General features: G+C 33.0%; 1 protein-coding gene across 1 annotated transcript; it reads right to left on the reverse strand.

Annotated features, from left to right (window-relative positions):
- Positions 1-5810: 5810 nt before the first annotated feature.
- Positions 5811-27283, reverse strand: LOC146996960 (uncharacterized). Its single transcript, XM_085819485.1, has 5 exons — positions 27180-27283; positions 25340-25623; positions 19663-20045; positions 7985-8133; positions 5811-6059 (listed from the first exon to the last, which is right to left on the reverse strand). The coding sequence occupies exons 2-5, from the start codon at positions 25604-25606 to the stop codon at positions 5914-5916; spliced, it is 945 nt and encodes a 314-aa protein (XP_085675611.1). The 5' UTR covers positions 25607-25623; positions 27180-27283; the 3' UTR covers positions 5811-5913.
- Positions 27284-27576: the final 293 nt, after the last annotated feature.

Below are 27576 nucleotides of genomic sequence, written 5' to 3' on the forward strand. Positions count from 1 at the left end.
AAAGTCCTGTGTCTCTTACGAGGAAATGTTGACTATACTTTGTGATATCGAATCAGTGATTAACTCAAGACCCCTTACGTACCTTTCAGAAGATCCAAATGATCTTACGGCACTAACTCCTTCAATGTTTCTACAAGATGTGCACGACGTCGGAGTACCAGACTTAGACTACCTGGATACCATCAATCTGACAAAAAGATACAAGTTCTTGCAGAACTTAAGAGAACATTTTCGCAAAAGATTTCGTGATGAATATTTAGCTATCCTAGTGCAAAAACCATCTAAACGATCTACTCGGACTATCAACAAAAATGACTTGGTGTTTGTCGGCAGCGACAACAAGAAGAGAATAGATTGGCCAATAGGTCGTGTTGTAGAACTATATCCTGGGAAAGACAACGAAGTACGTGTTGTCAAAGTGAAAACTGCAACGGGTGAACTCCTAAGACCTGTGAAACGTATTTATCCTCTCGAACTTGATAGACCTAACTTGTTTAGTGACTTCACCATGAACAGAAAAAACTCTGCCGATAAGTGTGACAGTGATATGAATTATCAAACTAGATATGGACGTAAACCTGTAAAACCTGTTACATATTTTTAAATTGCTATACTAATTTTTGTTTCTTTTCAGTATTTTAGAAATTTAATTGTCCTAACAATAGTCAATTGGAACATGTTATCTGGATATGATATGAATGTAATGCAGAAAATGTTTAGATGTGTAATCCTTCTTTGTAAGTATTAATTTTAGAGCATTATTTACTTTTCATATTTGTGAAAGTTGTACTTGAATTTTTGTTTGATTATTGATAAATTTTGTTTTGATTTTCCCATCTTATCGATGTAAAATCAAAAGGTGGGAGGATGTCACATTCTTGCCACTAGGTGGCGGGCATCTCTTCCTTTACTTTTGCTGCAATTAAGTTCCGAGAACAGTCGAGATTGGAACCGCTCTGAGGAGCGTAAAAACTCAGAGTTAAAAATGTACTGTCTTAAAATAATTATCACTTACCTTGTAAATAGTGTATATTAGCGTTTTCTTTGAATAAATAATTAAAAGACAAGATGGCCTGCTAATTGTAATAGAAACTCTTACTGGAAAACGTGATTATTAGAAGCCTGGCGTCGAGAACACTGAAGATGCAGCAGGTAAGGAATTTTACATTAATTTTATTGTAAATAGAAGAACCTGATGCAACATATGAGATAAAGATCTTCAATGAAAGAACTTTTCCGTCCTCCCTCCCAGTCTTTGACCATATCAGTATTTTGAACATAAATGGGACATTATTTAAACGCTGAAAACTGTTTTTTTATGCCTGAATTTTTATAACATGCGGGTGGGTTTGATTATATGACGGATATAAGTAAAAAAAAATGGACGAAGAAAAGCATGATACTTTTAACTTATTAATGTACGAGTATATTTCTGTAACGCATTCTAATATCCATACTATTAAAGCCTGCGCGTCTGTCTGTTTGTGACATCATCTCCTTCGGACGGCGGGGATATGAGTTTTCGGTGAGGTAGTTCCGAAAATGACCACCACTTTTTTCCTTAGTAGTGGTGAAAGCCTAAAATGGCTTAAAAAAAAAAAAAAAAAAAAAAAAAAAAAAACTGAAAGGTTTTAGATTTTAAATTACGTCTAAAGAGGCGTTTTTTTTAATATTTTGTGTGTCACTTTTATTTATTAAATATCGTGTTCTTTGCACTTAACCATAAAATTCTGTTCAATAGCAATGTCGCAAATAATTTAAATTGAGCATATCTTAAGAATTTCCGATACACAGTTCCGCGCCCGCTGGAGATAAAAAAGGTTTTTTATCCCCGCCGTACAGTGTTGCCCTTGCTCGCTTTTAAATCGTTGAGTTTGTTACTCAAAAATTCGTAAAGTTTTACAAAATATGAAATCGATAATAAAACAAACTCCAAATTTGGTCTTTCACATGCCCATATTCGTAGTAGGATTACGTCATTCAAAATTCGATGGCTCTAGTTACCGTTGTTTTATCACAATGCGAGAAATAGACATACATTTATGCAGAATTTTCATTATTTAATTTCTTCAAATATAATGCAGGACTCTAACATTGGGTGGCAACAGTTTGAAAAATGAAACGGACATTCATAGTGATTCAACGCAAAATCGCAAAACGAGAGCAGTCCTTCGGGGACAAAGTAAAGTCCCTTTGGACTAAAAAATTTTAATCAGCCGAGATATTAATTAAAAACTCTGAAAACGCTGATTTTCGCACTCATTTTTCCGAGTGGCAACAGTCTCACGCGCTGGAGATAAAAATCTGCTTTTATTTCGAAAGGTGTTGCCGCTGCTCGCTTTCATATCGTAGAGATTGTTAATAAAAAATTTGTAAGTTTCACAAAATATGAAATAGTGTTAAATGTTTTTGTATTTATTTAGCTATTTTTATTAGAATGAATTAAAATTACTATTTTATATCCCCGTGCAATGCAGCACAAGAGTTATTTGAAGAGAAAGCTACGCCGGAAAAGTTAAAATGCAAGAGCACGCGCATTTAATAAATAGATATCTCGTAATTGCTTTTACTTCTAGAAAACTCGAGAAATAAAAATTACCAGAATGTTTTCGTGCATAATTTAAAAAACTTATAAAAGCCGGATTAAAACATCTCAGTTCAGTTGTTTATTTTCTCAGTTCAGTTGAAATTTCTACTGTTTAATTTTCTTAAATTTGTTGGCAAGTTATGGCTCAAAAACAACGTCGGCATTGCTATGACATAGCATACAAGCTACGTGTGATTGCACATGCTAAAGAACAGGGAAACAGGGCTGCAGAGAGGCATTTCGGGCCACCCCCAATTGAGAAAATGATAAGAACTTGGTGGAATCAGGAAGACGATCTAAAAAAAGCAACTCATAGATTGGGTATTTGCAGAAAGTATTACTTTGTATTTGTATTACTTTATATTTAAAATACTGTAAATTCATTATAATGATCAGTAATAAAGTTTTATCCTTGAAAAATGTGTATAAAAAGCGCGTGCTTCTTATAGGCCGGTGCATCTTATACGTCGGCAAATACGGTAATTATTCTATAAGGTCATATTCTGACGTTGAAAAAAAGCACGCGATTGCATGTGACGTCATTGTATGTGGAAAATGTTTAGTTAATGTCAGCATAAAAAAAAAAAAAAAAAAAAAAAAAAAAAAAAAAAAAAGAGCTTGTTTTGGCAACTTTTGTGTTTCAGCTTAGGATAACTGATATTATCAATCACGTGACCGATTTCCTCTGCAAAGATCCTGAAAATCAAAACAACCCGACTTCTCCCAAAGAAATACAGAAAATTATAAAGAAACTTAATCCAAAGAAAGCATCTGGATATGACAATATCACTAATAAGGCCCTGCAATACCTCCCAAGGAAAGGCATCGTTCTTATTACAAATATTTTTAACGCATGTTTAAGACTTAATACATTCCCAAAAAATTGGAAACACGCCATTCTAACTGTCATTAAAAAGCCTGGCAAAGCTGGAAATCTCACAAGTAACTTTAGACCGATCAGTCTTCTGCCTGCGATTGCCAAACTTTTCGAAAGGCTTATCGAGTCTCGACTCACCACTTTTATTAATGAAAATAACATCATCAAAGACCATCAATTTGGATTTCGCCAGGGATTCTCAACGACTCAGCAGATCGCCCGAATCGTAGAATTCATAGGCGAAAATTTTAATAAAAAGGAAGTAGTTGCTGCTATTTTTATGGATGTAGAGAAAGCCTTCGATAAAGTTTGGCATCACGGTCTTATCATCAAGCTGATGAACTATAATTTCCCACCTGCCATCATCCATCTAATCGCTGATTTTTTAAAGAACAGAACTTTTCAAGTTAAGATTCAAGATAATTATTCTACCACAAGAAAAATTCACGCGGGTTTACCACAGGGGTCGGTAATTTCCCCGCTTCTCTATAATTTATATATTAATGATCTTCATAATATTGAAAATATTCTCACTGCATGCTATGCCAATGACACGGCACTTTTATATCACTCACTTAAAATCCATATCATGCAAGAAATAAACTACAGAATGCCATTAATTACATTTCACCCTGGTTTAAAGGATGGAAAATTAAAATTAACCCCGAAAAATCAAAAGTGATTTACTTTAAAAAAGGAAATATCCCTCAAGACTTAGAAGAAATTACAATGGACGGACAAATAGTGTCACGTGACCACCAAGTAAAATATCTAGGTGTTTATCTCGACCAGAAGTTAACTTTCAAATTTCATGTTAATTATATCAGAGACAAAGCACAACGTGCCTTAATGAGCATATACCCTCTGATGTGCAAATATTCGAAGTTAAATATCAACGCTAAAAGAACACTTTATCTACAGGCAATCCGACCCATAATTCTATATGCCGCTCCGGCGTGGGCAGCTACTGCACGTTCAAACCGAGCAAGGCTTCAAAGTTTTCAGAGTAAAACTCTCAGATTCCTCTCGAACTCTCCGTGGTTCGTTAGGAACACTGTCATCCATAATTCTTTAAAGATTTTACCATTAGATGCTGAATTACGAAAGATTACATTCAAATTCTACGAAAAATGTGATTCCTCCACTCACGAAGTTATTAAAAACATAGGGGAGTACGACTATCTAATCGAACAGCCGCATAAACGGCCCAGAACTATACATCATAATGTTAGATGGTAGTTCTTGTATATATTTTATTATTTTCAACTATTTAATCTAGATTTTGTTTCATCTATCATCCTTTTCATCTTACTAATGTACGATACTGTGTCAAATATACGATAATGTGTAAAAGATATGCCAAAATTTAGTTGCTATTATAGCTTATCCAACGAAGACTTCATCTGTGGCCGATATAAGTCGCCACCCCTGATCAACTTCTTCACTACTGAAGACTTTGCACTTTTATTACAAGTGCACAGGACTTTTTCAGTTTATGGAATTTAACGAACTTTTACAGGTCCTTAGGGGATTGATAAACATGTAGTGGTAAAGGCCATCGGGTCGAACACCACTTAACGAATGATGATCTCCGATCTCCGGATAACTAATACGGTATGTTAATGCCACGTTAATTCTTTTATTGATATTGAGAAAAAATTGCTATATTACATTAAATTTAAATCATGACGTCATACCCATACGTATTAACCTGAAATATCAAAAGGTTTTGTTTCCTGGCTTGGCAACAAAAAAGGTATTTACGAATTGGTTGTTGCTTGTAAAGAAGGAACGGATTTCATTCATACTGAAATGTTTTTATATACATTTTCTTTTCCAGGTGTACATAGAACTTATCAGTTCTATTTTGGCTTCAGCCCGCTCATCTGGCGAGCTTGCTCGCTAGTATTTTACATAAATGCGGAATATTTTTAGTGAATAATTGCATAAAACAAATTGCTTTCTGAAAGAGTCTTTCTTGTTTTCAGAAATAATTACAAAGCAGGTTTTATAATGTAAAATTTAGTTTTTTTGGTGTTGTTTTCGTGTCTTACAGTAAGATTTAGGAATTAATGTAGCTATAATGTAAACAAAGATTACATGGTAGACAAAACTGGCATGTAAAATATTAATATATTAACAAATTTTATTTTTCGAAAAATCTTAGAGAATATTTTTAAAATTTAACACTTAGTTATATTTATTAATTCATGAATGTACTAATTAATGATACACATGTGTTTATATTTCTGCTGTAATTTATTACATTTAATTGCGTATCTTCCCTAAATTTTTAATACATTGGATGAGAAGCTCATTCTTTTTGGTTATGAAATGTATTCTGAATAAGCAATGATAAATAAATTTATTAAAAATCTATGTTTAAGTTAAAATAATTTCATTCGTTACAAACGTGAATAAACTTTCGCAATTTTACATGAATGATATTTTAATAACACCAAAGTACGTTGAGAGACAAATTTTTCACAGATACACCTCTCAAATCTTCTGGCAAGCTACAAACCGCATTGAATTCAAATGGTTTCGTCACTTTTACTATCCATCTTAAACGGCAGTCACATCGTATTGGATTTCCTGAAAATAATTTTATATTTCAGATTAGAAAATGAATTAATTAAAGAACAAAATCCTCACCACTTTTCAGTTAAAATTACTTTAGGTCGAAGAGTAAATAACGTAAAATTGTTCAAAGGAAATTGGTCCACTTTTTTAACTTCTTTAACTTGTCATTAAAAAAATATGCAGTACTTTTGTTTAATTAAAATTTACATAAAGTCACTTTAATTTTAATTCAATTTCGTATTTAGTAGATTAAATATTACACTGTTTATTTAATTCTTAGAGGCGTTTTGCTGTTCCAGTGCGTTAGTTCAACAACTGATAATTATATTTTTAACCGTAATAGTTAAGAAGGAGAAGTTCTATTTTATAGAAACATGAGTAAAGACCTTTTTTGCCTTATCGAAAGGAAACAGAAGGGGGGGGGGAAATGACCCTTTCACTACTTTTAACATGCTTTTGATAATATAATTTCAAACTTATGGTATTGGTTGTACAGTCTTAAAACAATTTTGAGTAATAGAAATTTGAATTTTTGTTTTCAGTTCTACTAAAACCAAGCGTATTTAATAGTCTACGTAATTATCCCACTCACTGAAAGCTCAAGAATCATCAGATATTGTTAAAGTTCTAAAATATGATACATATTAAAAAATTAAAAGTATAGCCAAACTACTATAAACAAAAGATTCACCTGGGCTTTTAAATTAGCTTTAATAAAAAACACAATTAAGATAAAGCGTTATAATTACATATGAATGAGCTATGAATTTAGAATATATTTTTTCTTGACGTCTGTATCTCGCATAACTCAAGAACGAGTAGCCCTAGAACGTTGGAATTTTGTATATGAGATTGTTATAACATTTAGTTGTGCACTTCCCTTTTTCGTTGCAATCGGTTGCACCAGTCATATATAAATATATATATATATTCCCACTTGTTACCTGGATCGGTGAGCTTAGTTTTTTTATTCTTATTTGTTGGTAAATTGTGCATTTTTTGCTTTAAAAGTGATTGAATTATGCAGTTTTTATGTTCCAGATAAGGTTTTTTTTTTTTTTTTTTTTTTTTTTTTTAGTTAATCTGCATGTAATTTCTGTAGAATTATCAACAATTTGAAACTTTAAGTGGCGAGTTAAGCCTAACGAACCGCCGTTTGTTTGCAATTAGATCTCAGTAGAATAGTGAATTCAGTTTCTGCACCTTGAATGTCTTTTTGCCGAGTGGGACCAAAAGTAAACTTTCAGTTTTGTGCACCGAAAAATCTTCCTTCTTGCCCTCTGGCGGGATTACTTGTTTTTGCATAGAAATTCTAATTTATATTGTAAAATTTGTTTTTTAAACTGTTTCAACTGTATTTGGTGTTTTATGTATTTTTGTATTTTAGAATTTTTAACGAAGATGTTTTGAGTTTTTACGTATTTTTGCTTTGCCGCGAAGTGTAAACTGAATGAATTGAATGAGAAATGTACCTCTAATGAATTCGAGGAAATAAGTTTAAAGGAAATTCAGCAAAAAAATGTGTATAATTTAATTGGCCATACAAGGAAGTCACGTGGTGTCCACATCAATTTTTTATATTATGTCAGCCTATGTCTATACCAACTTTCATGAAAGTATGTCATAAACGGTAATCATATTATTTACAAAATTGGTTTCTTTAAATTTAAAAGTGCCAAAACATAAATGTTTGCATCATTTAAAATTTATTTCTGGTTGAAAGCATATGTCTACAACCAACGGTTAGGAAAATAAAGACAGGGTGAGAAGGTGGGCGCACACGGTATATATATTAATTCGATTAATGCTTGCCACAGACGATGTTGAGTTCTAACACTTTGCATTTAAGGAAAATACTGTTTGCAATACAAAAAATTGGTATCGTGGTAAATATTAATAAATCAGCAATCTATAAATGTATTAAACCAGACACTTACCTTCGAGCGATAAGAGTTTCACATGTTCTAGAGGCCATGTAAAAGTTGTCTCACTTAACGTTGAAAATTTGTTATGATTCAGGTTTACATCAGCTAAACTTGGCATTCCTTCAAACATGTTATCAGGCAAAGAGGTGAGTTCATTAGAACTGAAATAAAACATTTTTAATGCAAATATATAAAGAAGTAGCTTACATAAATTTAATTTCTAATGCTATTTATCAAAAAGGATTATGTAATTTTTACAAGATTTATTTAAATTTGCTAATCTAAATACAGTAAATAAATTCTTTCTGTCAAATTTTGAAATTAACTTTTGATCCTTTTCAGCAGAGTCGCTTTTTTATATTTTTTTAATACATTTGAAGGGTTATTATTTAAATTAACAAGTTATTATGATTTGGATCTTATTATAACTTCTCCTTCCCATTTTCCTCAACAGAATGTAAATGAGTTAGGTAGTATTTAAACTGAGGTGTTTGGATTTTAAGACAAAGCCTGTTTCTGGCTGCACGTGCACTCAGTTTCTGCCAGCTCTGATAGTTATAATTATTCGGCTTTACGTTATATCGTTGCCGACACCTTGATTTTGATGCTCTGGTTAGAATTACTGAGGCAGCTTCGAGTATATTTAAAGTGTGTAGTCTTTGACTACTAATCCACGTTTGAACTTGAATTTGACTGCTCTGTTTAGTTAGTTACATAACCACGAGTTGTGATTGATATTGTTAGCATTAGACCGTGCATTCATTTTCTAAATTTTGTTTAAATAAAAAGATTGTTTAAACCCTTTCACAACTTTGTAGTTACTTTCATATACGTTTCAGACATGTTCAAACATGTTCCACGACTTTGTAGTTACTGCTGATTGTTCGTTTCACGTTGTCAAGGGTTTTTGGATTTATTTCCAGTTTCAGATCAAGTAAAACCCCATTACATTCATATTGTGTTGATACTAAAATATTCTTTCGGAACTTTTCCGTAATTCTGCACGAAATCTCTTAATTCAATGCCAAAATTCCTTGCTTATCACTCAAATTAATTATTGCAGAATTTATGTGTATGCGGTCGGGTATGCAGAAAAATAAACTTTCAAAGGAAATTTAGTGAGAATTTTTGATGCAATTCACGGAGATTTAGTGTTTTTTTTTTTCAAAAATCCTTCGATATTTTTAGCTATCGTGCAATTATTAGAAATGGAGGATTTTTAAAGTCAAAAGATTCAGTTTTTAATTGTTAACAACTCCATAATTTTAAATAACGAACAATCAAATATTCAAATGAATTAAATGTAGATTTTCGGCATCGGATTGATAGGTGTGTATGGTGTATTTAATTACGGCAAAGCACACTAGGGCTATCTGCCTAAGGGGAGGGATGCCTTCGTGGAGGACTTTCTAAGGGAAACTGGCTCGTATACACGTTACACATGGGGAAAACCACGAAAACACCCATGCAGCCAGCCCGTTCGCGGGATTCGAACCTCAGACCGAACTACCAGTGTTCAGCGACTTTACCGCTCGGCCGCTGGTGATCGGATAGATAGGAAGACTTCCTTGAGTAAAAAGGACGATGTCACGCATGCTTTTTTTCTGCATGCAGATTAGAAAACTTAATTTTTCTGCTCTTCGAAAAGCCAGACTTTGTTTATTTACTTTTCAGTGTTCTACGGACGAAAGAAGTGAAAAATAAAACTAAAAAAAATCTTTTTAAATACTGCTGTTTTAGTTAACGTTATTAAAAAGCAAAATTAAAAAAAGATATCGTAAATGAAATCCTGCAACAACCATACTCGAATCGTATTATGGCTCCAACAGAATTACAAGCAACAATAGGTCATATAGAAATAACATATTATATTCAGTTCACTTATCTTCAATTTTAATTTAAAATCCGCGATAACTGCAAAAGCAAGACATCATTTTTAGTCACATGAGGTCGGAAAAAATTTTTAAATTAGTACATTTGATTAAAACTGTGTTATTTAAATATTGTTACGAAATCCCCAGCTGCGATAAGATAGCTTCCCCGCAAAGCGGGGTCAGGGTTGCCGGAAAATGGTAGGGTTGCTAGATTTGGCACGAAATCGCCCATTTGGCGACAAAATTGGCGATATGCCATAGACAGAGCGAGAACGCTCTAGAACAGGGGTTCTCAACTTTTGGCTAACGCGTGCCATCTAAACAAAAACTTAAAATGTTTAGTACCACCACTACATTTTGCAATGATTATTTTTCAATTTCTTAATAGGAATATTAATATATATATATATTGCCATTACCTGTCTGTTATTTGTATTAAATATTCACACATAAAACTAATAGATTAAAAATCAGTTCCCATTTTAATTATCAAAATTTATAACAAGATAAAATTTCAGGTACATTTGAACAAAATGGATTTCTAATCCAATTTTCTTTTTTATAATCTTCGGGAAAATATATATTAAAATTATTTATCATAGAAAAACAATGATTTTTAATATTGGATGCTAAATTTTCTTTTATTTTAAAATTAGTTTCGGTTGGAAAACTTTCTGGAAGGGGTAAAAAGCTTAAAATATTATTATCCAATTCTTTGATTACTAGCTCGAGTTTTTTTTATCATTGCATTTATTTTATCTCTAATGGTAAACAAATTAACGTTTTGTCCTTGTAATCCAAAATTTAATTAATTTAACTTTCCAAAAATATCAGCTAAATATGCTAAACGCGCCAACCATAATCTCTAAGAAAACATTTTTCCAATTCGAAATTTAAATTACAGAAGAATATTTGAATTTCTGATAGAAGTTAAAAAAGATGATTTCAAACTTTGCTCTGGATACACCCTACTTCGAAATGTAACAAAAGCATTTCATGCTCACTGCCCATCACTTGGCATAGAATCATAAATATTCTTGAATTTAAAGCTCAGTTTTTTAATAAAATTAACAATTTTTACAGCTTAATTCAAAAGGATTTTTTTTCATTCAATAATGTTAAAACGATTTTTTCAGTATAAGGGTTTTCTCCAACAGTGTGAGCCTGTCTAGTCTTGGCAATTCTTAGGCTTACCAGGTACCTAGCTTCCAAAGCTTTTTCGCTTGAAGTAACAAAACCTTTTATTACTTGTTTACTATTTATGAATTCTGATAATGTTCTTTTAAAATATTCTTCAGATTTATACTTCAAATTGGCATCCTTAGATTAGAAAGAGTTAAGAAACAATGGTTTTATACTTTGATTAGATGATAGTTCACCGCAAACAACACAATGAGGTTGAAGATCCATTTCATCTCCATTCCAAGTAAACCCAAATGATAGATACCTTCATAATAATTCCTATAAAAAATTTTCCTTTTCTATTCAGTATTCTTAATACTAGTAGACTATTCTGGATCCATCACCTGTGAATCGTCACTTTTCTGCTTAGTCAGTCCTAGCCATTTTTTCTGTTTTGAAAATCTGGGTTTCTTTCATTATGTTTTCATAAATATTTAAAGCACAATATATTACGAGTTCTCCAAACACAAACGACGATATTCTCAAACAGTGTAAAGAAATGCAAAGCAACAGGACAAAATACCTGTTGTCAGAGACAGCAAATCGACGTAAAAATACTTCTAATTGAAAATACAGCAATATGAACCCGGAAATGGTGGCGATATAAAATGTGGCCATGCTAATAAATCGATCAAGCCTAGAAGAATCAATGAAATACTATTATCTTTTTATAGGAACTTATTTTTATTTCCTATTGAATACAGCATCCATTTCTATTACTTCTTTTAAAAACATCATTCATGACAACTTTTTTATGTCTACTGTTAAAGGGATATTTGTGAAAATAAAAATAGAATCTTTTGCTAAAGTCTATGAGCGGCTATTGACCTTGAACAAAGCTCAGATCGCATAAATTTACGAGTCTAAGAGAAAAAGCTTAAACAGGATGTTGGGGTACTTGATATTTTAATAGTTAAAAATATTTTGTTTCTCTGCTTACCACCAGTGGTACGCGTACCGCCGCCTGAAAATCGCTGCTCTAGAACGAATTGCTCCGGTTTTCCCGAGAATGTTCTCAGGTTAAGAGAATATCTAGTGTAGGAAGGCGAAGTAAGAGAGTATCTAGAGCAAGGATACGCAACCTTTTTGTCCCTAAGATCACGTTCTAGAATATCTGTTGGACAGCGGGCACCATTTACTTTTTCAAGGTCAATTTATAGTTGGATAGAGGTCATAATGCATGCACATAAAAAAAAAAAAAAAAAAAGAGATCGGTCGCATTTCGTTTTGTGCTGGTATCTGCGTTGAACGCAATTTTTATTTCATTAAAAATGAAAAAAAAAAAACTTTTAGATAGAATTTTATTGAAAATTAAAACATTTTTATTGTGATCGCACAGCGGCGGGCACACGTTAAAAGATCGGCGAGCGCAATGGTGCCCGCAGGCATAGAGTTTGGAGAGTAAGTTGAATTTAGTAGTAGTGTGTTGAGTTCAGATATTAGCTCGGGAGCGATCGACTGAACCGGGAGCTGCACTTTAGTGCTTTGCCGTGACGCTGTCTTCACCGTTGAAGAGCTTCAAAGCTGATTGTTTCAGCGTGGTTATCGAAATTTTTTCGACAACTGCAAACATGCCTTTAGAACTCTTCTGTGTAATACTGACGAATAAATTGTGTTTTGATTCTTCATCAAGAGTTATCGTCAGTTACTCCAAATCCACGAGCCCGTAGAACATAACACCTGGTGTCAAAAGTGGGATTTGTGAGTGATTGCCAATGACTCGCCTATAGGAAAAAGCCTTGGCGGGTGAAAAGTGAAAGGCTTTTATGGTCCTGTTAGCAGCTGTAAGAGCCGGATTGGAAGAGATAAAAGCCGGACAAGAAGAGTTGAAAGCCGTCCAGGAAGAGATCAGGGTGGACAAGAAACGTTAGAGAGCGAAATAAAAGCCGGCCAAGAAGAGCAGCAAGAACAACTGCAACAGATGAAAGTGGAGCTTGTAGAGACATTATGAATTTTTTGGAAGCAGGAGACTTGAAAAATGAGCAGCGCCTTCACCGGGAATCGAACCGTGGACCTCTGGAATACGCGCCCAGCGTGCAGACCACCACACTACGAAGGCATGCTAAGAAGGCGGGAGAAATACCTAACAAGCTCACAGAAGAAACAGCAGCCATAACAGAAAATGTGGAGATGACAGAAATTGCATCTGAAGAATCAAAGATGAAGAAATGAAGGAACTAGCTATTGAACTGTCTGAGAAAGATCAAGAAAAGAAGGATGAAACATCTAACGAGATTAAAGAAAAAGAACGAAAAGATGAAGAAATGAAATACGGGAAAGAAGATTTTGATTCTTAAGTGCCGGAAGTTGAAATGGAAGCTGTTTTTAAAGATGAAGAAATAAAAGAAGTGGCTAGTAAAGCATCTGAAAAAGGTGGAGAAATAATTCATGAAAATAAAATTACTGATTCTCAAGTGTCTGAAATGGAGATGGAAGAAAGTGAAAATTTGACTGTTAAGTTGGTAGAAACTGATAGTGAAGTTACTAAGTCATTAAACCATCTGAAATTTCATGTATTGCAGAGATGGGAGAAGCTGATGTGTAGCTTATGTAGTGTGTTTTAGCACTGCAAGAAAATACGCCTACTTCGCAAACTAAGTGTGTGTCTCATAATGCAAGTCGTGCAGACCCAAACTTGATTCTAAACCGGGATACTTCTGTTTGTAAAGGATGAGATTCTATTCATAACTCTAATTCAAAAATCGGAATTGGTTTTCAGGAAACAGAGGACAATAAGCATGTACTAACTGCTACAAATACTGACGTGAAATCTACACATGATGCGAATGAACTGCAATGTGGGGAGCAACCTGTTTCAGATCTTCCTGTGGACGAAAAATCTGAAAGGTCTGAATCTTCAGACTGTGATGTGCAAAACAGGAATATATCTGAGAACTGTAGTGAAAAAAGAATTAACCTGGGTATAACTTAATAATGAAAAGCCTGAGACTGAAATTCATTTTAAGTACTGAATAATTACAATTTTAATATAAATAAAAAATGTTATGTTGTTAATTTGTACATATAGCTTGTAAATAGTATAAACGTTTTTTTTATTTTATCTTTATTTACCTATACGGTATTTCTCCCGCCTTCCTCGTGACTTCGTGATGTAGTGGTCTGCACGCTGGGCGGTATTCCAGAGGTCCGTGATTTGATTCCCGACGAAGAATTTGTTAATTTTTCATCTCTCCGGCTTTTCCAATTAACCTAATGCCTCTACAGTGGCGCCGGAACTAAAAGGGTGGCGGATGATGATTTCTCCTCACCCAGGATTTGGCGATTTGGTTCCCTAAAATCTCCAGTCGCCCTTTAAAAGGGGGAGTATATAAGGTATTTCTTCCGCCTTCCTAGCGTGCCTTCATGGTGTAGTGGTCTGCACGTTGGGCCCGTATTCCAGAGGTCTGTGGTTCGATTCCCAGCGAAAGCATTGTTAATTTTTTATCTCTCCAGCTTTTCCAATTAACCTAAATGTCTCTACATACCTTATTTTGTTTGTTTTGTTACCTTTTGCTTCTACTGAATTTGGCTTCCTACCAAGGATTGTACTGCCTGGGACGTGCAGTCCTTGAAAGGGGGCAGTGTTACGAAATGTCCAGCTGCGGTAAGATAGCTTCCCCGCAAAGCGAGGTTAGGATTGCCAGAAAGTGGCAGGGAAAGGTAGGTTTACAAGATTTGGCGCGAAATCGTATTTTGACTGTATTTTACAGGCATGAACTTTCCATGAACAGGCATGAACTTTCCATGTAGAGGCATGAACTTTCCATGTACAGGCATGAAGTCTTGTTTAGAGTGTTAAGAGATTGGCGAATATAGTTTATTTGGGCTTTGTTGTTTAAAGAAAACAAAGACGTTTTCGCATCTGGCAATCCGTTTCTTAGAATCAGACTTATAGGACCAACTCTGTAGACTGTATGAAATTATTGTAATTATTCAGTTTTTCTGATAAACCATGTGAGAAGTTAAGATATTCTGATATTTCTTCGAGAAACAAAGCATTAGTATTGAAACCTGAAATTTTATTTTTTCTATTCAAACTTCGTTTAACATTTTGCAAACAATGCAAATAGAAATATTTAATATTTCAGATAAAATTATTACTATTTATCACTGTTAAATAACTGGAAATAAGTTTAAATGAAATGCAGCAAAAAATATGTATAATTTAATAGGCTGTACAAGGAAATGATGTAGTGTCCACATTAGATTTTTTGATAATGTATGCATTAAAATTAAAAAAATTATCTGTTATATGAAAATTATCAAGAGCTTTATTTACCACTTTTCAAAATATTTTATTGAGAAGAAATTAATGCAAAATTACGTGTTTAACTTTAGCTCTCTTTTTTTTAGCACCAGAGGTGATATTAATCTCGAAACTCACTTTTTGTGGTATCACTTTTGTGTCCAATTGACTTTTCAGGTGGTTGCACGCAAATTATATTGTCATGTATTAAAAGAAAAATTAAATATTGAGCATTCTGTATGTATGAATATTCCTCTCACTGAAGAAAAACGACACCACTGTACTAAATTATTAATACTCGTAGTCTTCCGCCCGAACATGTGCACACCGAAGTCCAGAAATTTTTTTTATTGTGTTTGATGCTTATTATTGTTCAGTTTTGTTGTTTCCACTATTTATGTTACTGATTTAAAATTAGAAATGGTTTTACGTAGAACAGACGTATCTGACATTGAATACATCTATGCTCTTATAAATTGTAGCGGTTACTTGTACCTATTACTTTCTTATATTGTACAAATAGTCGGTTTTATTTGTGAGTATTTGTTGTATGGTACTGAAATCGTTCTTAATCATGTATATATCATGATTATTTTGTTTGCATTTGTCTTAGCGATGCCAGCAAACGTAATCTAGAATAATTATTTTGTATACCTTTTTGCACTTTTCTGAATTGAATAGTTGACGTGTTTTTGTGAATTTGATTGGTTTTACTTGAGTTCTCTATTGTAAAATTTGCATTTAAGGCAGTATTTTATAATAATTTTCTTTCAATTATTTTTGAATGCATTTGGTTTTTGAATTTGAAATTTTTTATATCTTTATGTTGGCATTATTCTTGTACTGTATTTCTATCGCGTTGCCAGCAAACCTGATGTAGAGTTTTTATATTACTTGGAGTGGTTTTGTTTTTAAACCAGATTTATGTTTTGTATTGTAGTAATATCTCAGGTTGTGTATTTTATGATAATATTGTTCAGTTATCAAAGTTATTGGTTCTTAATTCTGAATTCCCCATATGAAGAAATTTTTATTTGGCAGTTTATTATTTATTGTCTTAGTTTATCTTTATGCATTTTTTCTAAATTGAATGGTTCTTCTTGATATTGTGAATCTAATTGAAATTAATTGTGTATAATTCAGTAATGGATGTATTATATTTTGTTTGTTTGTTTGTACCATAGTTTTTATTTAAATTAGTTGGACTCAGTTTTGAAAGTATTTCGTATTTGAAATACAAATTATGAAAGTATACTCGGTTTATTGTTTGAACGCTATAGGTACTACTTGTAACATGCTTTCTTTAGGGTTTATTAATGACTATGTTACTTATGTTCTTGAAGGCCTTGTATGTCACTGTAAACTTATTTTGCTTAGCGATAATAAATAGCTTCTGGAGGCAGGGGATTTAATCCGTGCAAGGCAGACATCATGTCAGCTAGGTAATGGAGCCCCTGTTCTCTGGTTAACAGTATTTTGTACAAATTTCAAGAATTTTTGATTAACAAACTCAACGATTAGAAAGTGTGAAGTGATAACATGTTCAAAACAAAACATTTTCAACTCTAGCAATTTCAATTCCAATGAACAGCTTAGGCTATTTGAAAACAACGGTTTGTCACTGTGTGAAATAAAACAGATATATTTTCCACACTCCAGCGTATTGCCATTCGATACAGACTAAGACATTTAACATTCAGATTTAATCTGGAAAGTTACTGACTGACAAAGTAAGCGATTTAAAAGATTTTAGAATAGTTAAATATACATTAAATATATTAAATATTTATTATATAATATTAAACATTTTTAGATATATCAAATATTTTTATGAAATTACACTAGCTGAACTAACTGAAATCATTATGTATTTTTTCTTTTTTATAACCACTTTAGGTGGCTGGCGACTCAAGCTGTTAATTTTTGAAAAAATAGAGAATATAAAAAAATGTACACCAACCCCTAACATTCAATCGGAAATTGTATTGTTGTTTTTAAATACGTTGTGATTTCATGAATTTTTTTGAAGCGTAAGTGCGAAGAACGTGACATTCAGTTAATAAATGAAGTTAAAAACACAGGGAGTTATCAGGTATTTTCTCTTTCCTTTCCGCATGCCTTCGTGGTGTAACTAAAACCAGGTTCGACGTGTATTCGGGAGGTGTGTTGGTGTGTATTGAGAATACGGCAAAGCACACTAAGGCTATCTGCCTAGCATTCGGGAGGATCGAAGTTCAACTCCCGACGAAGGAATTGCGAATTTTTTCGATTTCCTGATTTCGAAAATTTCTGAAATGACTCTAGAAGTGGCGCCCGAGTTAAAAGTGATGGGCGATAATTCGTAACCACCAGAATTTGGTGATTGGCCCTAATCTCCAGCCGCCCTTTAAAATGGTGGAGTATATAAGATGTTTTCTCCCTTTTTCCGTATGCCTTCGTGGTGTAATTTGAAGCACGCTCGATGCGTATTAGGGAGGTCCGGTGTTCGAATCCTGGATAAGACATTGCAGTGACTACAAAATTAATAACAAAAAGACAAAAAAAAAAAAAAATGTTTTGCAAGCCATCTTACTAAGAAAACTATACGTTGATATGATGAACTGAGAAAAGACTGAAAAAACAGAAAAATGTATCCGAACACTTAATACTGTAGCGGTAATTCTCAACATATGCTGTTATACAATGAAAATTCCCGTGCTTTTGCTCTGGCATTATATGTGATGTTAGTGCGAAGAAAGCGTTGTTTAATGATAAGTCTTTAAAAAACAAAAACGTTTTCTGAGCAGGACTCCAGAAGCAGATTTGCGAGGTGTTCAGGTAAAGCATATAAACGTATATGAAAAAAAAAAAAAAAAAAAAAACCGCTCTGATGCGACGTTAAATCTTATTTTTTCAGATCTTTCTTTATTCCATTCTTTTTTAGGGGGGATTGATTTATCAATAATTTGAATTACATTCGCCAAACTATCGGAAGAATCAAACAAGTGAAACTGTAACTATATAGATATTGTTACGAAATGGTCCAGGCGTGGTAAGATAGCTTCCCTGAAGAGCAGGTTTAGAGTTGCCATAAAATGGAAAGGTGAGGCAGGGTTGCCACATTTGGCGACAAAGTTGACGATATACCATGGGCGGATGGAGAACCTTCTGGAACGAATTCTTACCGTTTTAGCCCAGAATGTTCTCAAACACAAGCCAAAAACTATATAAACCCTACTGGTACGCGGAAGAGTTGTAAGGATCCTAAGTTTTACTAACGTTTATTTTATTTTAAATCTTTACTATCACTTCTTATTTTCTACTTCCGGCCAGAATTAAAAGCTTTAACTTATTTATGCAAATTTGTCTTGCTAACGCCAAGTACTTAAGTTGTGGCTTTTTGCCAAGCAAGAGAGAGGAAGGAGTTATTAGAAGCAGGCCGCTTGCCATAGTAGCTTTACTCGGTTGCTGGTTGCCTTCAAGGCCAGAGGTTTAATCCTCTTGATAATTTTAAACGTATCGTAGTTTTAGCAGCTCTCTGTACTACATACGGCTTTTTTGTTAATTAACGGCCAATCTTAAAGTAGGCACTTGTATATTAATCCAAAGTTAGTTTAGTTAGAGTTTTAGTTAGTATTTTTATATTCTTACATTCAGACCACAAGTGGTTGGTCTCTGTATTCCGAAGTTCCGGAAAGCTCTGTAAAGATAGAAAAATAAAGGGTTTCGTATACCCTTCCTGTGTGTATTGTCTACTTCACAATTTATCGAACATAGCTTGAGTAAGCTCCCTGTTTCGAGTCAGGACAGTTCGTGTTTCCAAAGCAAGTAAAGAGGAATACCAGTCCTAATAGAGTCAGTGCGAGATAGTCTCGAGCTAGTCAGTCCGTGCGGAGTCGATCGAGTTGACAGCCGGCAGCGAGTGCCAAGTGGGTCGTCGAGTGCATCGAAAGAGCCTCTTAGTGTATCACGATTAGTGCATCGTCGAGAGAATGTGTTGAGCTCCGGGAACGACTGCACCGAAGAGTCGGGACCCCAGCTCTGTGTGCCGTCGAGTGCATCGCGAGTTGTAGCGTAGAGAGTCTCGAGAGTACATGGAGTTCCGAGAACGACCGAGCAGAGTCGGGAGCTGCACTCTGGTGCTTTGCAGTGAAGCTGTCTTCACTGTTATAACCTGATAACCTGAAGGCTGTGTCGCTGATTGTTCCAGCGAGTGTATAGTCGAGATCTTCGACGACTGTAAAACGTGACTTTGGAGCTATCCTGATTAATAATGGCTAAACAAAATATGTTTCTATACTTCATCGAGTGTCGTCGTTATTCACTCCAAAACCGCACGAACCCCATACCGTACTTACAAACGTGAAGTAAAGGAAGGAAAATAACGTAACAATATGTAAATGACTTACCTTAAATCTATAATGATAAGCTCTTCTGCTGGCATAGGTAGCATATTTCTATTTAATTCGCTTATTCCATTTTCCTTTAGATTAAAAATTCTCAAGTTTTTAAGAGACGCAAAAGCATTTTTGTGGATGTAGGAGATTTCAGCTTTCAAAATTCCCAAAACGGAGAGAGAGGGGAGACTTGGAAATGGTTCGTCAATGGAATGCAATACGACGGAGGACACCTCTAAGAGATGAAGGCGTTGCAAACGAGTCAGTTGAGACCAGTCCCATTGAGCAACGAAATGAGCCTCGGAAACTCGGATTTCTTCCAAAGATTCTTCAAGCCCTATAAAGGCCAAATCGGAGTCTGACAATGACATCAATTCTGTTCCCAAGAACCTAATCTGAAATGGAATCCATAACAATTCAATTAGACAGTTATACCTTTTTTTTGCATTTGGGAAACTGTGAAGCACAATCATAACTTTTTCTTTTCTCCCGATAATTTAAGATTTAGTTTTGATTCATAATGATTAGCCATTACTATTTTAAATATACAAGAAAAAAAAAAAAAAAAAAGCAAAGCAAGAAAAAAGTTAAAAAAATTAAATTGCGGCTTAAGAGCCTTGGTTACTCTTAAGAGTTTGCCATTAAAGTTTCAAAAAATGTGAATATAATAGTTTAAAAACTATAAAAATCTTAAAATTAAAAAAGAATTGCAATCAAATTTTCGTAATCTAATTCCAGTATAATGTTTAAAACAATTTTATGCTAAATAGTTACAATTAACTTATTAGTTTCAGAATTAATACTCCAAGAATCAAGATATTAAATCATGTATTTGAAACATGCTGTTAGATATAATAATGATAAAATGTAGGACTGATAAACTACTATGCTATTATTTCAGTATAAATTATTACGAGATAATTAAATTTATTTAATAAAAAAAAGTATTCTTTATTAAATACAAAAGTACTATAATAAAGAATTCTAATTATTCGAATTACAACTCTGCATTTTCTTCGTTGGATTGTTTGTGCACGAAGCGTCGAACAAATATTCTTCAGGTGGCAAATACTTTTTATTTCGCTAGAGCAGACAGTTCGCCTAATGAGAACGATGAAATCTTTTTCGAAGTGTTCGAACCGTTTTCAAAGCGACAAGCGAAAATGAAATTAAATACAATTTTAGCAATTATGCCAGTAACTCGGTTCCTTCCTATATTTTCAAATTACTTTATAAGTCATTTGATATAATAAATTCTTTTAAAAGTTTGCTTAGGTGGTGGTGGTGGTGCCGTAACTCTTTTGTATTTAACGCTATGAAGCAGCAAAAGTAAAGCATATGCAGAGTGACTAAACGAAGCTTTAAATTATCGACGTTGAATCGAATCGTTATCAAAATTAAATCATTTCTCGAAATATAGACATTTATTCAAAATCGATGGAAATTTTATTTAAGATTTACGATTTGCTCGATTTAAAAAGTTCTAAATGACTACCTTCTTTTTTATTTGTGTCAAAAACAACATTAATTATGTTTAAGTAATGTTGATTTCTGTACAAAGATTCTGTACATAGCTAAATACGCTATGAGATCGTAAATTTGACTGTTTAAGTAAGATAAAATAATTGCTCTTATTTTAATTACTTATAGTGATATAATTTATACAATTTAAGTTGTCGATTTTAATTCGTTTTCTTAAACATAATGACAAAATAACAACACTTTGCAGTATCTATATTTTACGTTTATTCCTCATTGCATAAATATATGTTTTATTTAAAATTGTCAATCGAACGTACCAGTATTACAATTCAATATTTTAAAAATGCGAATAAGAATTAAGGAATATAAAAAACTGCAGTTTAAAATTAACAGAAATTAAATAACTTTTAAGAGACACTAAATGTTAATTTTGGAAGACTGAATATTAATTGTGCAAGGAAAACGATCAACAGTACGGATTATTATCGCTTGAAGTTTAGAGAATTTACACGTGGTAAAATGAGAATTGTAAGTAACGTTTATAAATGTAAAAAGCTGTAATGTACTTATAAGATCGCCATGTGAACACCTTACATTTTGCATACATTATAATTTATATGCATATTCTCAGACTTGAAAGTGGATTCCCTAATGTTTTTGTAAAGGAACAATTTCGAACCAACGCAGACGTTAGGTTACGTTTGAAGCAAAACATTGGCGAAACATGAAGGATTTTCTAAGGAAAGGAAATGGGCTTATGTTCACATTACACACGAGGTAACCATGATCAAGATAGATAGCAATTAATGGTAAATCGAAAGTTTAGAACACATAACGGGAAACCCACGACCTATGGACAGGACCCGCCTCTCTGTGTCTTTTAACCCAGTCCTAATACATCGAAGTTTATCTGATTCATCGAGGAAGAATACGTGGTATGTTTTACTAACTCACAGTCATGTGGCAGGTCACATGACATAAGCAAAAATGTCATGTGACCTGCCACATATAAGCACCAAGAAATATCATATGGCCCAATTCTCGCGTTACAACATTCTAGTTTGGTGTACCTGGACTGTCCTTACGCTTTTTTTTAGTGTTCTGTTTAGTTAGTTAATTTTTATTTTATTTATTTATTTTATTTTATTTTTAAGTGTCTGCACTGATGCTGTGTTCTGTTCAGTGTTTGGGATGTAAAGGTAAATTTTGGTTTGATAGTCCTAAAAAATTTAGAGCGATGTTAGGGGTAATGTCGAAAAAAAGTAGATCAACAGAATTGTCAATTTCAAGACTATCGTTGTATACTAAATCATAATCACCTGTACGTTTCCTGTACAACGAATCCGTATCTGTAAACAAAAGATACAACCTGAAGACACGATTTACTTCGAGACATGCGAATCACCAAAATATTATGGACAAATATGTAACGATGAAATAAAGACCTTGCAGAGCTTGGATACTCAGCAGCAAATATTCAACAAGTAGAGAATTCAGCATCACCAAAACTTGTTTTGTGCTAAGCGAATTAAGTCATTTGGTGTAGAACGATTTACTAAAGAATATTTGCTGCACAAAGAAGACAAAAAGATTTCGAGAATATTGTTTTGCAGAGATGTACTGTTGTCGGACGGATGAAAATTATGTCTAATGATATCACAGAAGAATTATTAACGCTTCGGACGTTAAAATAAACAACCACCGGCGACTGAACGAGCTTGAAGGGAAATAACTCTCTTCCATATTTATTAATGAAGCACCCGCAATAGTTGAAATGCTGAAGAGGTTTATTGGAATATTTCATGAAAGGCCGATGGAAATACAGATCCATCCAATAAATTTTTATACAACCAAAAAAAAAAAAAAAAAAAAGACCTGTGAGCAATATTGATTAAATTAACAATAAGTATGGATGCTGTAGCAAGCGCCATTTACTTTAATAAGTCGTGTGCATTTAACCACGGACAGTTTAAAGAATATTCAGCTAAAATATGGCTTATTATTCTGCAGTGAGGTAGATGAGCAAAAGGAAAATATTAAAACGGTTTTGTGATCTGAAACAAGACATTGCAGATTTTACGAACATTAAACGAAACACAATTTACCAAGTAAAAGATGATGAGTGGATATCATTTAGTATTCCTTGTAGATGTCGCCGCATAAACTGAACCTTAAATTGATAGAGCTGAAATAATAATAAATCGAACTGAATGTTAGCACTTAAAGGAACTGAATCTTAAATTGCAGAAACAAGGAAAATTGTTTCAGAACTTCATAAGCATGTTATACCTGTTTGCAATAGTCTAAAATTGTTGGAAAGTCAGATAAGAGTTAAATTTTTGAACTGAAGACACAAATAGAACAATCTGATACAAGGTTCGCTGACTTCCAAAACAAAGATACCATATTTTATATATTTACTCGCCCGAAAGCGCTGAAGTAAAATAATCAGCCAGAAATCTTACATATGCAACTTAAGGAATTTCAGGGGAATTTGATTTTAAAATCAAAATTTAAAAACATTTCTTTTAACGGACTTTTATATATTCTATTTGGAGAAGAAAAAATATTCAAATTTATGCAGCTTTTAAAAAATATCATTTGTCTTTCAGCACCACTTATACGCGCTAATTTTTTTCCGAGGATTAAATACAATAAATCAAAAAATTCAGACAACAATAACGGACAAAATCCATACAAATTCTACGTGATTGTTTTTAAATATTATTAAAGTCAATATTAGTGGTCTTGTAGTTCAAGTAAAAGATTAGTGTTCATAATAAAGTATTATGTCGCTCCTAATATTGTATAATTTATCTAAAGTTTTGTATCAAGTCATTATATTATAAATAAAGGAAATACAAAGTAGCAACTTGTTTTAATCCCTTTAAAATTAATTTGCCGTATTTATTAATTTGACCCCTTCCTTGCCTCGGAAGCAGATGATTATTTGTCCCACAAATTAAAAAAGGTTGTCCATACCTGGTTTAAAAACTCAAAATTTTTATGTTATAAAAGCATAGGACAAAGGCTGGTTTGTTGTTGTTTTTATTTATCTCATTTGTGTGACAGTAACATGAGAACAAGCTCACGAAATTCATCTTGGCAAGGAATGAAAGATTGCGCCTATCTTTGGCAATAGCCTTGAGCACCATAGAGATGACAGTACAACTTTGCTCAGTTACGTCCCAAGTTTTGAAGGAGAGCACCCCGGAGGGACGGGTCCGACCTCTTTTCTCCTAACACCAACCTTTCGACTGGCCGCATATTTAGAGTGCCTTTCATGCTGCACAAACAATGTACATTTATAAACTTCCATGCCTTTTCCGTACCTTGCGGACGGCAGTCCAGCGTCGCTAGTCACTATTCCGTTTAGGCGGCAAAGCTGGTTTAAAACTAAAGCTACACATTGGGCTGAGCAGTGTCATCATTGAACAACACAATACATATTTAATGCAATATTTAGCCCAGGGATGTATTTATTGCATATTTGCACGCTGAAATTAGAATGATTTTATATTTGACTTTGAACCGATATGCTCTCTACACTTCCCTTCTAACTGCAACCAGCGACCTAGCTGTAAAACGTCTGAATACTGGTAGTTAAACTGGGTTTAAATCTTGGCGAACGGGCTGACTGTATGAGAGTTTTTGTGCAATTCCTCATCTATAACGTGAATAAAACCAGTTTACCATAAAAGGTCCTCTACAAAGTATCTCTCCGCTTAGACAGATAGTCCTCAAATGCCTTAATATAATTTAAATAATTGACTAATTGAATCAAACTTCTTTTATGCAAAGTGAAGCATATCTGTAGAAAAATCTGCAGCCCCACTAAGAATGCTTTGTATGTTCGTGGGCCGAATTAAAATCTCGGTTTTCCTGCTTGTGTGATTCCTCTCTGTAAAAGTCTGACTCTTTGTAGAAACTACTGAAATCCTAAAATTTTGAAACGAACCTTGAGTCATTTTTTTAAATCTTGAATTTGACCACAATCGAAACTGATTGAAAGAAAGTAAATTCTTAATAAATAATTTAATATGTTTAAATAAGTTTTTTTTTATTATATACAGTGCAAAACACAATTATACTGAAAGTTTAATTGTGAAACGTCGTTAAAATCAACACCATGCGTTGTGAAAATTTGATTGGGATTTCCAAATAAAGAACATAATACAATAATAATAATAAGATGAACGTTACTCACCTTTTTGTAATTAGTATCCTTAAAAAGATTGTTGGGTATGTAGAGAAGAGACGAATTCATTATAAGTATAGAGAACATATTTTTACCTACACTGGCTTTGATTGGAGCTACAAGATAATCAACTGCTAGGATGCCGCTGCAAGACATCATAGCATCCTCTCCTATTTCACGACATATACAATAGGGTGCTATTGCCTCCGAAGTCGGACATTCGCTGTCTGCAAGCCAAAGCATAGGCAGAATATACAGCAAAAGTATCGTAAGCATATTTCCGGAAAATATACCTAAGATATTGCAAAAAATCGAGAATATAAATTTATCTTTATCAAAATGAAAGAAACATAATTTATCTAAACTTTTCAAATTATGCAGCAACATTCCCAAACTTACACCTTTCACACATAAGGATTCCTTAATCAATTAAAAATTTAGCTTGAATTTTTCATTATCAATCAGTGGACGAAATAGGATTTCTCAAATGTTACAGTCTATTTTAAAATAATAAGTGTTAAAAAATAATAAGATTTAAGGAAAGCGGGCTTAAAGTACAAAAAGGTTTATTTAAGAATCACTGTCGCAAAATTAGAACTATTAGTTTATCCAATTACTGTAAATTTCACAATAATTTCTGGGGAACCATATATGTATTTTTACAATGCCCTACTACGATGTATGGCTGGATACATGTAAATAGTAAATTTGAAATGCATAATTTCAAATTTTACCAATACCTAGATAGATGCACAAATAAATAATGGATTTCAAGCATTCGTACTTTTCAGATTCAGCAGTTGAAATTAAATCAGTAATGTGAGCAAAAATTATAGATTTTGTATTTAAACACTTCATCTTATTTAAGTGATCTGAAATAAAAGAATAACGAAATAAATTTATCATTACAAGGAAGAAACATTTCCATTTTTAATGCAATGAATAAAAACGCCTCTTTCCAACGAAATTTGATATTCTGGGTTTCTTTCCTAGGAGAGAATAAATTTGACCGCTTTCCTACCTTTGATGACTTTTCAAATGAAAAAAGTTTAAAAACAGGTAGGAAAGTATACAGTGAAATACAATATTATTTTCATGATTTGCAGTTAATCTTTGGTGAACATTTTCCGCAGTACCAAAAGAACAAGTCTTGAATTCGAAATTCTTTTACGACGGGAGCCAAGCCGACATATATTGGCATACTTTATTTCGGAAAATGTATTAATTTGACAACTAATTCCGGCATAAAACAAAAATTTAAACATATACAGTTAAACGAATGTTGGATAAGCTTGTCAGAAGAATATTTGAACTTATCAGAGTGAACGATTCATATTAGCTGCATTTGCGACAACGGATTTGTACGATATAGATTTTTCACACTGAGCTGTAGCAAACTCCAAATATTTGATGCTGCAATCTGATATAAGAATTAAGGTTTTTAACATCGCCTCTGATATTAACAGAATTTGTAATTCAAACTCACGTTATTAACAACTAAAAATGTTAAAAAAGATTTTCCTTATTTTTTTTTTTTTTTTTCATGTAAGCAAGATTTATATGCCATTTTTTGTAAAATTAAAAATTTAAATATTTCTTTTCTAGATACGATACAAAAATTGAATTTTTATTTTGTAATATATCTGCATTAGCATTTATTACAACTAAAATCTCAGATTTATTCTAGTGATCCTTAAAAGATTTAGAATTTAAAAAGTGTTCCACGATGAGAAAAGTTTGGGAAACACTGATCTCTGATATGGCAGAACAAAATAATAAAACTTTAAATTTCGTTCTCTTAAATACATTTATATCAGCCAATTTTTAGAAGATTATATACATTTCTTACCTGTAACTAAACACTGCAGAGCTAGTGGAAGTAGTGAGAAAATTATTTAAGAGATAAAGTGTGTGAATGACAGATTTGTTTTTGAACATCTGGTCTAATCCCACAGCACTTAATATAATGTCGCTGATATAAATATTACCACATTCGCATTTTTTAATAATATTTTTTTCTTTTTCAATTTATAAAATATCTTTCTTTTCGAAGACAAAAGTATTGCATTGCATTTCTCGCCATAATTTCTATTATATATCTCTTTTGCAACACATATCATATGGCAACAGTAGTTTTGAACGAGAAACAATATAGGTCAATAAATTTAAATGCTATTAATATTATAGTACTGATATATAAATTTTACCATTATGATTCCTTCAAATAGTTATATATATGTCTAAAA

The sequence above is a fragment of the Stegodyphus dumicola genome, chromosome 6 (assembly GCF_044657685.1).
Source record: "Stegodyphus dumicola isolate Sdum_Otavi_A_Nest chromosome 6, ASM4465768v1".
NCBI classification, from domain to species: domain Eukaryota; kingdom Metazoa; phylum Arthropoda; class Arachnida; order Araneae; family Eresidae; genus Stegodyphus; species Stegodyphus dumicola.